At 41.3% G+C, this 14,451-nt stretch overlaps 1 protein-coding gene across 1 annotated transcript; it reads left to right on the forward strand.

Annotated features, from left to right (window-relative positions):
* The first annotated feature begins 274 nt into the window (after positions 1-274).
* Positions 275-14,221, forward strand: tmprss7 (transmembrane serine protease 7). Its single transcript, XM_060862344.1, has 18 exons — positions 275-354; positions 4,598-4,805; positions 4,927-5,057; positions 5,534-5,601; positions 6,593-6,786; positions 7,024-7,059; positions 7,147-7,375; positions 7,532-7,656; positions 7,783-7,895; positions 7,991-8,097; positions 8,199-8,335; positions 8,480-8,587; positions 9,887-9,994; positions 10,225-10,341; positions 11,902-12,100; positions 12,396-12,664; positions 13,476-13,612; positions 13,814-14,221. The coding sequence occupies exons 1-18, from the start codon at positions 289-291 to the stop codon at positions 13,979-13,981; spliced, it is 2,520 nt and encodes an 839-aa protein (XP_060718327.1). The 5' UTR covers positions 275-288; the 3' UTR covers positions 13,982-14,221.
* The last annotated feature ends 230 nt before the right edge of the window (positions 14,222-14,451 follow it).

Here is a 14,451-nt window from a genome sequence, read left to right on the forward strand (position 1 = left end):
CCCTCTGATCACAGAAGATAAGTAAAAAAGTTCCTTCCTGGCTGTAAGAACACCGAGACCTCTGCTGCTCTAAACTGAACGGATCTCTCAGATAACAGACTTAAAGAAACAGGAGCTCAGCAGGTGAGGATAAAATTACACGCGTTGACCGGATGCTCAGAAACGCCGCTCACCTGCATGTACACACGTGCAGCCGGTGGGATCAGAGCGCGGACGTGGCGGATATGAGCTCCTTATTGTTATTCATTTGGTAGAATAAGCTTAAGGCTTGAGGAATGTACCGGCGGCATGGAGACGCGCGGAGACAGCAGTCAGGGGAGCGAAGATGATGCGCCACCGGAGGACCGTATCAGCGTGAGTCACTTTATCAAGCGTCAGGGCTTCTCTTCTCTTCTCTTCTCTTCTCTTCTCTTCTCTTCTCTTCTCTTCTCTTCTCTTCTCTTCTCTTATTCTTTTCTCTTCTCTTCTCTTCTCTTCTCTTCTCTTCTCTTCTCTTATTCTTTTCTCTTCTCTTCTCTTCTCTTCTCTTATTCTCTTCTCTTCTCTTCTCTTATTCTCTTCTCTTCTCTTCTCTTCTCTTCTCTTCTCTTCTCTTCTCTTCTCTTATTCTTTTCTCTTCTCTTCTCTTCTCTTCTCTTCTCTTCTCTTCTCTTCTCTTCTCTTCTCTTCTCTTCTCTTCTCTTCTCTTCTCTTCTCTTCTCTTCTCTTATTCTCTTCTCTTCTCTTCTCTTCTCTTATTCTCTTCTCTTCTCTTCTCTTCTCTTATTCTCTTCTCTTGTCTTCTTTTCTCTTCTCTTCTCTTCTCTACCAATAATCTTCTCTTCTCTTCTCTTCTCTTCTCTTCTCTTCTCTTCTCTACCAATAATCTTCTCTTCTCTTCTCTTCTCTTCTCTTGTCTTCTTTTCTCTTCTCTTCTCTTCTCTTCTCTTCTCTTCTCTACCAATAATCTCTTCTCTTCTCTTCTCTACCAATAATCTTCTCTTCTCTTCTCTTCTCTTCTCTTCTCTTCTCTTCTCTTCTCTTCTCTTATTCTCTTCTCTTCTCTTCTCTTCTCTTATTCTCTTCTCTTCTTTTCTCTTCTCTTCTCTTATTCTCTTCTCTTCTCTTCTCTTATTCTCTTCTCTTCTCTTCTCTTCTCTTATTCTCTTCTCTTCTCTTCTCTTATTCTCTTCTCGTCTTCTTTTCTCTTCTCTTCTCTTCTCTACCAATAATCTTCTCTTCTCTTCTCTTCTCTACCAATAATCTTCTCTTCTCTTCTCTTCTCTTCTCTTCTCTACCAATAATCTCTTCTCTTCTCTTCTCTTCTCTTCTCTTCTCTTCTCTTCTCTTATTCTCTTCTCTTGTCTTCTTTTCTCTTCTCTTCTCTTCTCTACCAATAATCTTCTCTTCTCTTTTCTTATCCTCTTCTCTTCTCTTCTCTTCTCTTCTCTTCTCTTCTCTACCAATGATCTTCTCTTTTCTTATCCTCTTGTCTTCTTTTCTCTTCTCTTTTCTTATCCTCTCTTTTTTCTTTTCTTTTCTTCTCCTCTCCTCTTTACTTTTCTTTTCTACCAATAATATTCTCTTCTCTCTACTTTTATTCTTTACTCTCTCATCTCATCTCATCTCATCTCATCTCATCTCATCCAATAATATTCTCTTCTCTCTACTTTTATTCTCTACTTTACTCTCTCAGAAATAAAGAAATTGCCTACTTATGCACTTGCGTGTTTTGACCATAAAATACCGTTAGAGAATTAAATTATTATTTTCTAATCCAGTCTCCAGTAGCACCCAGGTGAGGATTTTTATTTAAAATGTATAATGTCTATGCAGAATTGATCAATTTGCACAGTAAAGATGCACAAACCACACAAACAATCAATCAAATAAATGATATCTAAAGATTTCCCAGCACCTGTAAGTGATTTTCACCCCCACGTTATGTGCCATATGAGCAAACACTCATTGCAGTTCCTCCTGAGAGGTTTTTATACTATTAAGCAGCGGTCCTCGGTTAGCTCATTGTAAGTAAGTAAAACGAGGGGATGAGATGACATGACATGAATAATGAATGTTCACTGAAACGCCATAAGGCTGAACAGGTTAACTCATACACACAGCAGTGAGAGAAACACAGTGGGGGACGTTTTCCACCAGGAAACTGGGGACCGGTCCTCGCTTCTACATTACACAAAACCACTGCTTTTAACAGCAAAAAGTCTAAACATGTCAACAATAACAACATTTACATTTTTACTCAGAATGAAGTGTACAGAATACATTGCCTACCTAGCAAAGCAATAAATAAATAGATAAAAAGAAATTTAAATGAAGTGTTTGTATCTCTACAACTAAATATATACAGTATCCCCAAAACAAATTTTACACAAGTATAAAGATAAAAAGTAATGATTACAGATGTCCATGTGTGAGATATATTTTTAAAAAAGAAAAGATGAAATACTAAATTCCATTAATTCATCAAAAAAAAAAATCTATAAAGGAAATATACATATATAATATGAAGGAGACTGTAATGAACATTAAAAGATTTATTGCAAGATTTATTGAACATGGTTGAGAAAAATCTGGTGGTTTTCATGGTGAGGTTGATGGATTGAACTCGTTACTTCGTTATTGTGTAAATACGGTTTAATTTAGAATACAAAATCTGTTTTGCATCAGATTGAGGTTGTCTGTGTGTGTGTGGGTTTGTGTGTGTGTGTGTGTGTGTGTGTGTCAGAGGTTAGAGTTTTGGATTAACACTGACTGGCGCAGCTCTTTCTTATCATTGTCACATATCACAATAGCGGCGGTTGGAATTACCGGTTCATCTCACTCAAACTCTGAAAGGGATCCAACTGGGTTACACTGTCTGCTAGTAACATCCACCGCTAACATCTACCAGTAACATCCACCACTAACATTCACTGCTAACATCTACCACTGACATCCACCGCTAACATCTACCAGTAACATCCACCACTAACATTCACTGCTAACATCTACCACTGACATCCACCGCTAACATCTACCAGTAACATCCACTGCTAACATTCACTGCTAACATCTACCACTGACATCCACCGCTAACACCTACCAGTAACATCCACCGCTAACATCTACCAGTAACATCCACTGCTAACATTCACTGCTAACATCTACCACTGACATCCACCGCTAACATCTACCAGTAACATTCACTGCTAACATTCACTGCTAACATCTACCACTGACATCCACCGCTAACACCTACCAGTAACATCCACCGCTAACATTCACTGCTAACATCTACCAGTGACATCCACCGCTAACATCTACCAATAACATCCACCGCTAACATCTACCAGTAACATCCACCGCTAACATTCACTGCTAACATCTACCAGTAACATCCACCGCTAACATCTACCAGTAACATCCACCGCTAACATTCACTGCTAACATCTACCACTGACATCCACCGCTAACATCTACCAATAACATCCACCGCTAACATCTACCAGTAACATCCACCGATAACATTCACTGCTAACATCTACCACTGACATCCACCGCTAACATCTACCAATAACATCCACCGCTAACATTCACTGCTAACATCTACCACTGACATCCACCGCTAACATCTACCAATAACATCCACCGCTAACATCTACCAGTAACATCCACCGCTAACATTCACTGCTAACATCTACCACTGACATCCACTGCTAACATCTACCAGTAACATCCACCGCTAACATCTACCAGTAACATCCACCGCTAACATTCACTGCTAACGTCTACCACTGACATCCACCGCTAACATCTACCAGTAACATCCACCGCTAACATTCACTGCTAACATCTACCACTGACATCCACCTCTAACATCTACCAGTAACATCCACCGCTAACATTCATTGCTAACATCTACCAGTAACATCCACCGCTAACACCTACCAGTAAGATTGCCCAATAACATCGACCATTAAAATCTACCATTAACATCTACCACTAATATCTACCAGTAACATCCACCGCTAACGTCTCCCACTAACGTCAACCGCTAACATTTTCCAGTAACGTCTACCAGTAACATCCACCGCTAACATCTACCACCTATCTAAAAAAAAAAAAAAAGCATTATTACCACTAACATTACCCAATAACATCCACCATTACATTCTACCACTAACATCTACCAGTAACATCCACCGCCAACATCCACTGCTAACATTTACCACTTACCTTTACCACTAACATCCACCGCTAACATCTATCATTAACATCCATTGCTAACATCTCCCACTATCACCTTCAACTAACATCTACTCCTAAACATCTACGCTTAACATTACTCAATAACATCTAACACTAAACATCTACCACTAAATATCTACCACTAACATTTCTCACTAACATCGACCATTAACATCTGGCACTGAATGCAGGAGATTTACTCTAGACCGAGTAGGAAAAGAGATAGCAGCGTCCTACATCTTCTCTTTAGTTATGTTCTGAAAACTGCTTTAGTGAATTTCTTCTTTCTATGAAGTTCTAATTGTAGTCAAGTTCACATCTTTCCAGTCTTGAAGTTGTATGTGTGTGTGATGTAACGTGTTGTCTACAGGTGAAGGATGTGTCCGTGGAGGTGGCCACGGTGGACGCTATGCTCGATAAGCTGTGTAAGAAATACAGCAGACGCAGGAGGAGAGCAAAGAAGGTGAAGAAAGCGAAGAAGAAGCCGCTGGTGAACCTGCAGCATCTGGTCCTGATTATTACAGTGGTGGTGTTTGTCATCGTGGTGATCATGTGGTCACTTCTGTGGGTTTTCACATGTAAGTGTAACACACAGAGAGTTCACAGGGTACAGGGTTCACGTCTTAGCGTATAATGGAAGTAAAGTGATGCATTAATTCTTTGGTCGTTTTGTTAAATAACCTTGTTTTTATTTTACAGTTCGGAGAGAAAGCAACAGTGGTGTGTACTTCGCTGGTATGTTCCGTGTTGCCAATGTGGAATTCATACCAGAGTACCGGTACGCAGACTCCACCGAATTTGTTTCCATGGCAAATCAGATCCAACACGTGGTAAGTGAATAACGACTTATATAACATGCTGTGAAGAAGCAGAGTCACTGTTAACCACCACAATGTTGATTATTTTCTCATTACAGCACGTCCTGAAGTGTTGGATTCCTCTTTACCTCCAGCAGTTTAGAGATTTATAGAAATAATTATTCAATTCAATTCAAATCAATTCAGTTTTATTTCTGTAGCACATTCAGCAATGGAGATCAATATATATCTTACCGACATCTCTTTTTTTATCTCTTGAAAACTTTTACTGACATTAGATTCCATCCGTAACCAAATGTCCGAGCTGTTACTATGGAAACGATGATCTATTAGATCGAGTGCATTAATATAAACCTATGTATATGAAAGATTTCTGTCAGAGCTGCTGTTAGAGAACATGAATTCCTCTTCTGATCAATCAGAATCAAGAAATCAACAGTGCTGTAGTATGTTCACGCTAAACTTCTGTTCTCCTGTTTTCAACAAAGGTAAGCAAAGTCTACAGATCGTCATCAGTATCGAAGCTCTACAAACACACCGTCATCTCCGACCTGAGGTACTGCCATCATCACATATCACCTTTCACCTTGTAGTTTTTATTGTTAGCTAAGACTTTCAGCCTTGTAGCATTTACTGTATGCTACATTAGCCTTGTATTTTTAATCACTAGCTATATCGGCCTATATGTTTTCATTGTTTGCTACATTAGCCTTGTAGCATTTATTGTTAGCTAAATTAGGCTTGTAGCATTTATTTTTTTAGCTGCATTCACCTTCTAATGTTTATTGTTATATCCTTTAATTTTCATTGATACTAACATTGATACTACTGATATTAGCATTTTGTTTTCCTTGTTAGCTTTGTTTGTTTATTATATTTTATTTTGTTTATTTGATTTATGTATGTTAGCTTTGAGATTTTTTATTTTTGTATACATTAGCGTTGTATATCTCAGCTACATTAGCCCCATAGCGCTAGCGCAGAACTAAAGAAATTTATACACCAAACATGTCTTGCCTAATTGCTTAGCTTATGATTGGTGAAAGAGTAAACTGTATGATCTAAAAATTTACCTGAAGTGTTCCTTCAATTTTCTAGAAAAAGTCAGGATGTGACGGGGGCACAGTGGCTTAGTGGTTAGCACATTCGCCTCACTCCTCCAGGGTTGGGGGTTCGATTCCCACCTCCGCCTTGTGTGTGTGGAGTTTGCATGTTCTCCCCGTACCTCAGGGGTTTCCTCCGGGTACTCCGGTTTCCTCCCCCGGTCCAAAGACATGCATGGTAGGTTGATTGGCATCTCTGGAAAATTGTCCGTAGTGTGTGATTGCGTGAGTGAATGAGAGTGTGTGTGTGTGTGTGTGCCCTGTGATGGGTTGGCACTCCGTCCAAGGTGTATCCTGCCTTGATGCCCAATGACGCCTGAGACAGGCACAGGCTCCCTGTGACCCGAGGTAGTTCGGATAAGCGGTAGAAAATGAATGAATGAATGAAGTCAGGAAGTGTTGAATTCATACGTTTGTAAGGAAGCCTGGTCTTTCCCTCCTCAGTAACAATGATAAAGGTGGTGTACTGGTGCATTTCTGGATGATCTTTGTGGTGCCAAGGCTGAAGACTCCAGCAGTGTGTGAGGAGTGTGTTAGTGCGGTCCTCAGAGACTCGGTGCTCACATCCCTGAAGAACAGATCGTCTGTGGGCTTCCTGCTGGGGCTCCCAGTGGACATCGACTCCATCTACGTCAACAGTACGTTGAGCCAAACAAGGCTGCGACTGAGATTACGTTTACATGAACATCACAAGAAAATAATTACCAATAAAAGAAAACATTTATTAACAGATCTCTCTCTCTCTCTTTAAAAGATTTAAAGGGTTACATTTCCTTCATAATCCACTTAATAAATAAATAATCTCTTATTTATCTCCTGTCATTTGTTTAAGCAAATATGTTTAAAAAACTAAAAGTAAACTTTTTTCTCCGTAGTTGCTCAGCGCTCAGATTACACATCTATCGCTGCAGGTAATACTTTTGGTGTTTGATTTGTTTGAGCTGCATGTGCTTCACATCCCTGGGCCATGAGCTCACACTCCTCTGCCTCTGTGTCAGGCTCTGAGTGTGTGGATAAGCTGTACGCAGGCCTCCCGGATGTGAGAGTCCCTCTGAATGTTTTTTCATCATGGGGGGGTCTGAGCTGCCACGTCAAGCTCACGTCTGCTCCGGGCACCATCATCCGGCTCACGGTGAACAGCCTGGACATCGAGCCCAGTGACTGCATACACGACGCGCTCAGTGTGTATGACGCACTGCTGCCTATGAGAGCCAAATCCTTACACAGGTTTGTGGTTAAATAATCAGGATAATATAGTAACAGTAGCAGCTGCATTAATACTGTATGTAACAGTAGCTGATAGCAGGCAATGGCGATCATCATTACGGTGTCATCACGTGTTTAAAGAAATCCTGGATATACTAATAATTTTCTCCCCTGTAGGTTGTGTGAGGCAGTGCGGGATCCAGTCTCTCTCGTCTCCACCTCTAACGTCATGCTGCTCTCCTTCAGACTCACACAAGGCAACAAGAGCTTCCGAGGATTCTTCCAGGCTGTTCCTGAAGAGGGTGTGTGTGTGTGTGTGTGTCTAGAAATAAAGAGGATGCAAATGTATAAATCTGATCGCTGTGTTTTTTTAATGCTTTATACATCTAGATCTTGTGTCTTATTGTTTATCTCTGATATCTCAACAGAGTGTCTGAGTGTTATAGAGATTCCAGCAGCTCTCAGTGACACAGGTGAAATGACCAGTCCGTTTTACCCCAGCCTTCTGCCGCCGCTGTGCTCCTGCACCTGGAGGTTTCAGGTGTGCCACCACACTCAGTATTTATTAGATGAAACAGTTTCTATGATGTATGATGTTAGTATTAGATAATCCTGAGGTCGCTGGACTCATTTTAGACGCGCAGCACTTCTCTCGGCGTGGCTCTGAAGTTTCAGAAGTACGTCCTGTCGTTGAAAGACCTGACTCCGTGCGAACACGGCTGGTGGAAGGTCAATGAGATCATGTGAGTGATCGTACATTCAGTTGGAATGTAATGCTGACAGAACGTGAGCTGAGTGTGATGACTGTTGGGGGTGTTTTCTCCATCGTCCTGTGATCCTGCAGATACTGCGGCCGCTACGTGAGTCACATGACCGTCTTCCGCATTCCTGAGAGAAGTGTAGAGGTGGTGTTTCGCTGCAGCTCCCGCAGCTCCGAGTTGCCATTCACCGCCACCTACAGCAGCTTCAACATCACTCAACGTGAGAGCAATGCTGCCCCCAGATGGCAGTGGAACTTATTACAATCTGACATCTGAAATCTTTATGATATTGACAATTTTTTATAGTACGTATAATTGTAACTGAAATTCTTCCACATTGTTATTGTTTTGTTTTTTTATCCAGCGTGTCCTGAAGGTCACTTCCTGTGTGCCACGGGGTTGTGTGTGGAAAAGGAACGGCGCTGTGATGGTCTGGATGACTGTCAGGATGAGAGCGACGAAGTTTTCTGTTGTATGTCAACTGTCACTAAATAAACCAGTAAAGTTGACTCACGTGGATTTCTGGATGTGTGTGTGTGTGTGTGGGTGAGTGTTTGTGTGTGTGGATAAGTGTGTGTGTGGGTAAATATGGGTGTCTGTCTGTCTGTGTGTCTGTGTTTGTGGGTGAGTCTATGTGTGTGTAGGTATGTGTTTGTGTGACTGTGAGTGGGGGGGAAGTGGGTGTGTCTATGTGTGTGTGAGTAAGTGTCTGTATGTGTGTCTGTGAGTAGGTAAGTGTGTGTCTGTGTGTGTGGAGGGGTTTGTGTGTGTGTGTGTGTATGTGTGTGTGTATGTGTGTGTGTGGAGGGGTTTGTGTGTAAGTGTATGTCTGTGTGCATGTGTGTCTGTGCATGTGTGTTTCTGTGTGTGTCTGTGTGTGTCTCTCTGTGTGTGTGTCTGTGTGTGGAGGGGTTTGTGTGTAAGTGTGTGTGTGTGTGCATAAGTGTCTGTGCATGTGTGTGTCTGTGTGTGTCTCTGTGTGTGTGTGTGTCTGTGTGTGTGGAGGGGTTTGTGTGTAAGTGTATGTGTGTGCATGTGTGTCTGTGCATGTGTGTGTCTGTGTGTGTGTGTGTGTGTCTGTGTGTGTGGAGGGGTTTGTGTGTAAGTGTATGTGTGTGTGCATGTGTGTGTCTGTGCATTTGTGTGTCTGTGTGTGTGTGTATGTGTGTGTGTGTGTCTCTGTGTGTGTGTGTGTCTCTGTGTGTGTGTCTCTCTGTGTGTGTCTGTCTCTGTGTGTGTGTCTGTGTGTGTGTGTGTGTCTGTGTGTGTGTGTCTCTGTGTGTGTCTGTGTGTGTGTGTGTGTCTCTGTGTGTGTGTCTGTGTGTGTGTGTGTGTCTGTGTGTGTGTGTCTCTGTGTGTGTGTCTGTGTGTGTGTGTGTCTCTGTGTGTGTGTCTCTCTGTGTGTGTCTGTGTGTGTGTGTGTGTGTCTCTGTGTGTGTGTCTGTGTGTGTGTGTGTGTGTCTGTGTTTGTGTGTGTCTGTGTGTGTGTGTGTGTCTGTGTGTGTGTGTCTCTGTGTGTGTGTGTGTGTGTGTGTGTGTGTGATAAACCTGTTCATAAAGGAAAAATAAAGTAAGAATAAGTGTTCACTGTTTTTGTTCCTAGACTTTGGACCAATCTTCCTTCGAGCATAAAATCGGTTCATTTTCACAACAAAGCTTTCCTTCAGAATTTCACAGAATTTCCCCCAGACATCTTCTACATACAACAACTTGGTGCTTCCACCTTCATGGTAACAGAATCATAATAAATCGTCTCTTTTTAAATTCTCAGCCAAACCCTTTAAGAACTGCGGCGGCCCGACTGCCCTTCATCCTCTTTATGTATGCGATGGAGAGAACGATTGTCCTAATGGTCGAGATGAAACCAACTGCACTGAAGGTACGATGTCTTCAACTGTACACACACTTAAAAACACACGCCTACATCTGCAATATTCTGTATTCACACTCTTTTGAGGACCTCTGAAAAATACACGCAAATCATCTAAACCTGTTACACTGCCCTTGCTGTCAATCCCAGACGGTTGAATGTGAGATGATGATATTTTACCATTTTTGTGTTCAGTGTTTGTGAGTTGTCGGTCTGACCGAAAGCTCTCTGCTCTACAGAGACCGGCTGCTCCGAGATGTGGTATCGGTGCAGCAACGGAGTGTGTATCCTAAAGAAAAACGCAAAGTGTGACGGATTTCACGACTGTCTCGACCACAGCGATGAGAAGGACTGCGGTGAGTTTTAACAAAGCATTTGGCCTTCACATAACCCCAAGCCCTTTACATCAGACTTAACCGTGTTTGTTTATTTAAACTTTCCAGTCGAGTCGTAATTGAGAAAGCCATTTGGTCGTCTCGGATTTCAGTCGGAGTTCAACTGATTAATGTTCTGATCTTCTGTGCTGGAAAGTTGCCCACACACTTCATTTCTAAGCAATGTTATTGTCAGCGCCATGACTCACCTCCCATCTCGGTGAGGCTTCCATGAGAACATTGTTAGTCTGAGCTCCAGCTCCATTCGGTACGAGTTCAAATGCAGTGCAATGAACCTGCTGTGTTAATTGCAGTGTGTGTTGGCGGTGATTTTGGGGAGAGGTTTGAGATGACAACTCTGGGCTTTGATCGCTGCTCCGGCACCGTAGCAAAGGCCTGTGTGGGTTTAATAAGACGGTGAACTTCAGGACCGTGACTGTCTGTCAGCTTCTCACACTGAAAGCAGAAATTCTTTTTTCTTTTGATAAATGTTCATTAAAACAACAAAGAAAAAAAAATTTAAGATTTAATAACATTTATATTCTTCATTTTTTCCTTCTTTGTTTTTTCTTTTTATGACTTTCTTAAAGACCAAACTTATTTATGATGATTTTTTTTTGCAGTTATTGTTGCTAAGTTGCAGCTAAATTCTGATTTATATATATTTTATATTTTACTAGTAGTTTTAAATCTGACTTCTGATGTTATTATGTTATTATGATGTTATTATGCAGCTTCAACAATGCTATATTCATGACATTGCATTTTATTTATTTATTTATTTATTTATTTACTTACTTATTTATATCTTTTTATCGGGTTATTACTCCTCTATACAGTGTCGATTAGGCAATTAAACATGGAGGCTGGAAATCGGAGAAGCTCTGTAGCTGTAATTACAACACGACTCGTTATGAAAGTGGCGTGAAGCAGTGGGGCTTTGAATAAACAGTGAACATTTTCACTTTAGTGATCAATAAATATAAGTCTAATATTAAGCTTGAATTTTTGTATTATATTAATCCTTGTAATATTAAACTTTTTTGTGTTATGTTTCTTATGTTCTGTAAAGCTGCCAGATGTCCATTGTTAAAAGCACTATACAAATAAAATTGAATCGAAATTGAATTGAATCAATAAAAAGACAAGAAAAAAAAAGGCACAGTAGGACTATATCCTTATGCTCATCAAGAAATCTAGATTCTAAAAAGATCCAAATCATAATTGCCCTAAATGCCCCATCTAGTGCTCCAGTAACTCATATAATCACAGAAGAACAGTTTGCATGGTTTGCATGAGTATAATGAAACATGATTGGCTCCTGCATTTTATGATGCAATAACTCCTAGGACCATCAGAGACTACAACAGAGAATATTTTTTACACTTGGACCACTCTAATAGTTCTCTTTTAAATTAATTTATTCCAAATAAAAAAAAAAACCCTTCACTATTAGCCTCGTACTGTGATAGCCTCAGATTCCATAAAAGATTTCATTCATGTCTGTGATGTAAGCTTAACGATGCATGATCTATGTTATAGCCTGTGGTCAGTCCATGCCTGTTAAACGTGTGATGGACAGCGCAGCTCCTCAGGAGCGAGTGGTGGGTGGAGTCAACGCTGTAGAAGGGGAGTGGCCATGGCAGGTCAGTTTGCATTTCTCAGGTCATCTGTACTGCGGTGCCTCGGTTATCACCAGCGAGTGGCTCATCTCTGCTGCACATTGCTTTAGCAAAGAGAGGTAAGATCAGGGAAACACATTCATTATGCATTTGGAAACTGACACAAAAGATGAGTGAATATGTAAACATATATACTGTGTACCAGTCTGGATGATTAGTAGCATATGAAACAGACTTTTAAGTAGGTTTGTAAGACTACAGTTAGTGCTTTACCCAATTAACACTAACTCCAACACTATATATATATATATATATATATATATATATATATATATATATATATATATATATATACGTATAAATGAAAAAAACTATTATTCTATCTAAACTGCTTTTACTTTTATCCTTCGCCAGACTCTCAGATCCTCGACAGTGGATAGCTTACCTGGGCATGTTGACTCAGGGCAGTGCTAAGCATGCAGCGGAGATCCGCCGTATTGTAGTTCATGAGTATTACAACTCTCGTAACTTTGACTATGACATCGCTCTGCTGCAGCTCAGGAAGCCGTGGCCCAGCAGCCTGGCCCCCTTTATCCAGCCTGTTTGCCTCCCGGCCACCTCACAGACCCTCACAGAGAAACACCGATGCTGGGTGACTGGCTGGGGCTACCGCTCCGAACAGGGTGAGACATGACACTGGATGAAGACGAAGATGATTTTCCTTTTAGGTGTTTAAACCCAGATTATTTTTAATAACCCTGTTCCAGCACACAGCTCTCTGCACCTATTCTAAATTTCATCATGTTTTTTTTTCACTTATATTCACACTAAAATCCAATGTCTGTCATTTTTAAACACTTTTAATGTGTGGCTACATGCTCATGCATACAGAGAGAAAAAAGAAATAATATACATTATTTTGTCATTGTGAAACTCCATCCTTCCATCACTGAGTAAAGAAAATCTTAAGATTAGTTTCACTTAAAAAGGTTCCTCTATAGGGATTAAAATTGAGTGTGATTTTAATCCACTGATAACGCAGTGATGTATTCTCACTCACTCACTCATCTTCTACCGCTTATCTGAACTACCTCGGGTCCTGGGGAGCCTGTGCCTGTCTCAGGCGTCATCGGGCATCAAGGCAGGATACACCCTGGACGGAGTGCCAACCCATCGCAGGACACACACACACACACTCTCATTCACTCACGCAATCACACACTACAGACAATTTTCCAGAGATGGCAATCAACCAACCATGCATGTCTTTGGACCGGGGGAGGAAACCGGAGTACCCGGAGGAAACCCCCGAGGCACGGGGAGAACATGCAAACTCCACACACACAAGGCGGAGGCGGGAATCGAACCCCCAACCCTGGAGGTGTGAGGCGAACGTGCTAACCACTAAGCCACCGTGCCCCCCGCAGTGATGTATTGAATAGTAGTATTTGGGAAGAAAATGGTCAAGGTGTCCCTCTTTGGCATTTTCCTCAGATAAGGTCCTACCCACAGTGCTGCAGAAGGCAGAGGTACGTGTCCTGAGTCAGAGCGAGTGTAAGAGGGCATATGGTCCAGTCTCTCCCCGCATGCTGTGTGCAGGACTACCCAATGGAGAGCGAGATGCCTGTCGGGTCAGTGCAAATAAACCATAAAATTTGTCTCAAAGTTCTGCAGCTGAGCTGAAAATCAGTTTTTTATAGGTCAGAATGACAAAATGTTCATTCTAATACTCCTGCACTTATCAAACTAGTTTGAATCCGACTCATTAAAAACATTCATGTCCTTGACTTCAAGTCTTACTCAAAGTCTTTATGTGCTTCTTTTGACTGCAGGGGGACTCGGGTGGTCCTCTGTCCTGCCAGGCCTTGGAAGGTGGACGCTGGTTTCTGACAGGGATCGTGAGCTGGGGGTCGGGCTGTGGCAGGCCTAACTTTCCTGGAGTGTACACCAGAGTGGCCAAGTTCATCAACTGGATCAACAGCCACATTTACAACTCATGATTAACCTCGAACACTCAGAGCCAAGCATCGTAAACTTGAATTGTATTCGGTGGACATTATTTATGTTTGAACCTCAGTATCCATGAACACACCTCAGCATAATCACAGCCATTCGGAGATCATTAGAACAGATTGTGTGCAGATTGTGATTGTCTAGTGTGATTCAAAGTCTGTAGCACTCACATGGTCTTAGGAAATATGTGTGTATTGCAAAAATAAACTTTATTTGAAAGTCTTTTAGTGGAGGTTCAGTATTGTCTTCCTCTGTAGGATGTCATGGGCTTAATTATGATACAAATTAATTTGTGTGAAGTGAAAGAAAAGCATCGAAGCACTTACAATTTTACTGTCATTAACTCTCATTAATCTATTTAGTTTAAACATTTGGATTCATCAGTTTTGTACTTTCTCATCCACCATAAAAGTCCCCGTGCACGAGCTGTTACTATAGAAACCATGACGCATCTAAT

This window comes from Tachysurus vachellii, chromosome 25 (genome assembly GCF_030014155.1).
Source record: "Tachysurus vachellii isolate PV-2020 chromosome 25, HZAU_Pvac_v1, whole genome shotgun sequence".
Taxonomy (NCBI): domain Eukaryota; kingdom Metazoa; phylum Chordata; class Actinopteri; order Siluriformes; family Bagridae; genus Tachysurus; species Tachysurus vachellii.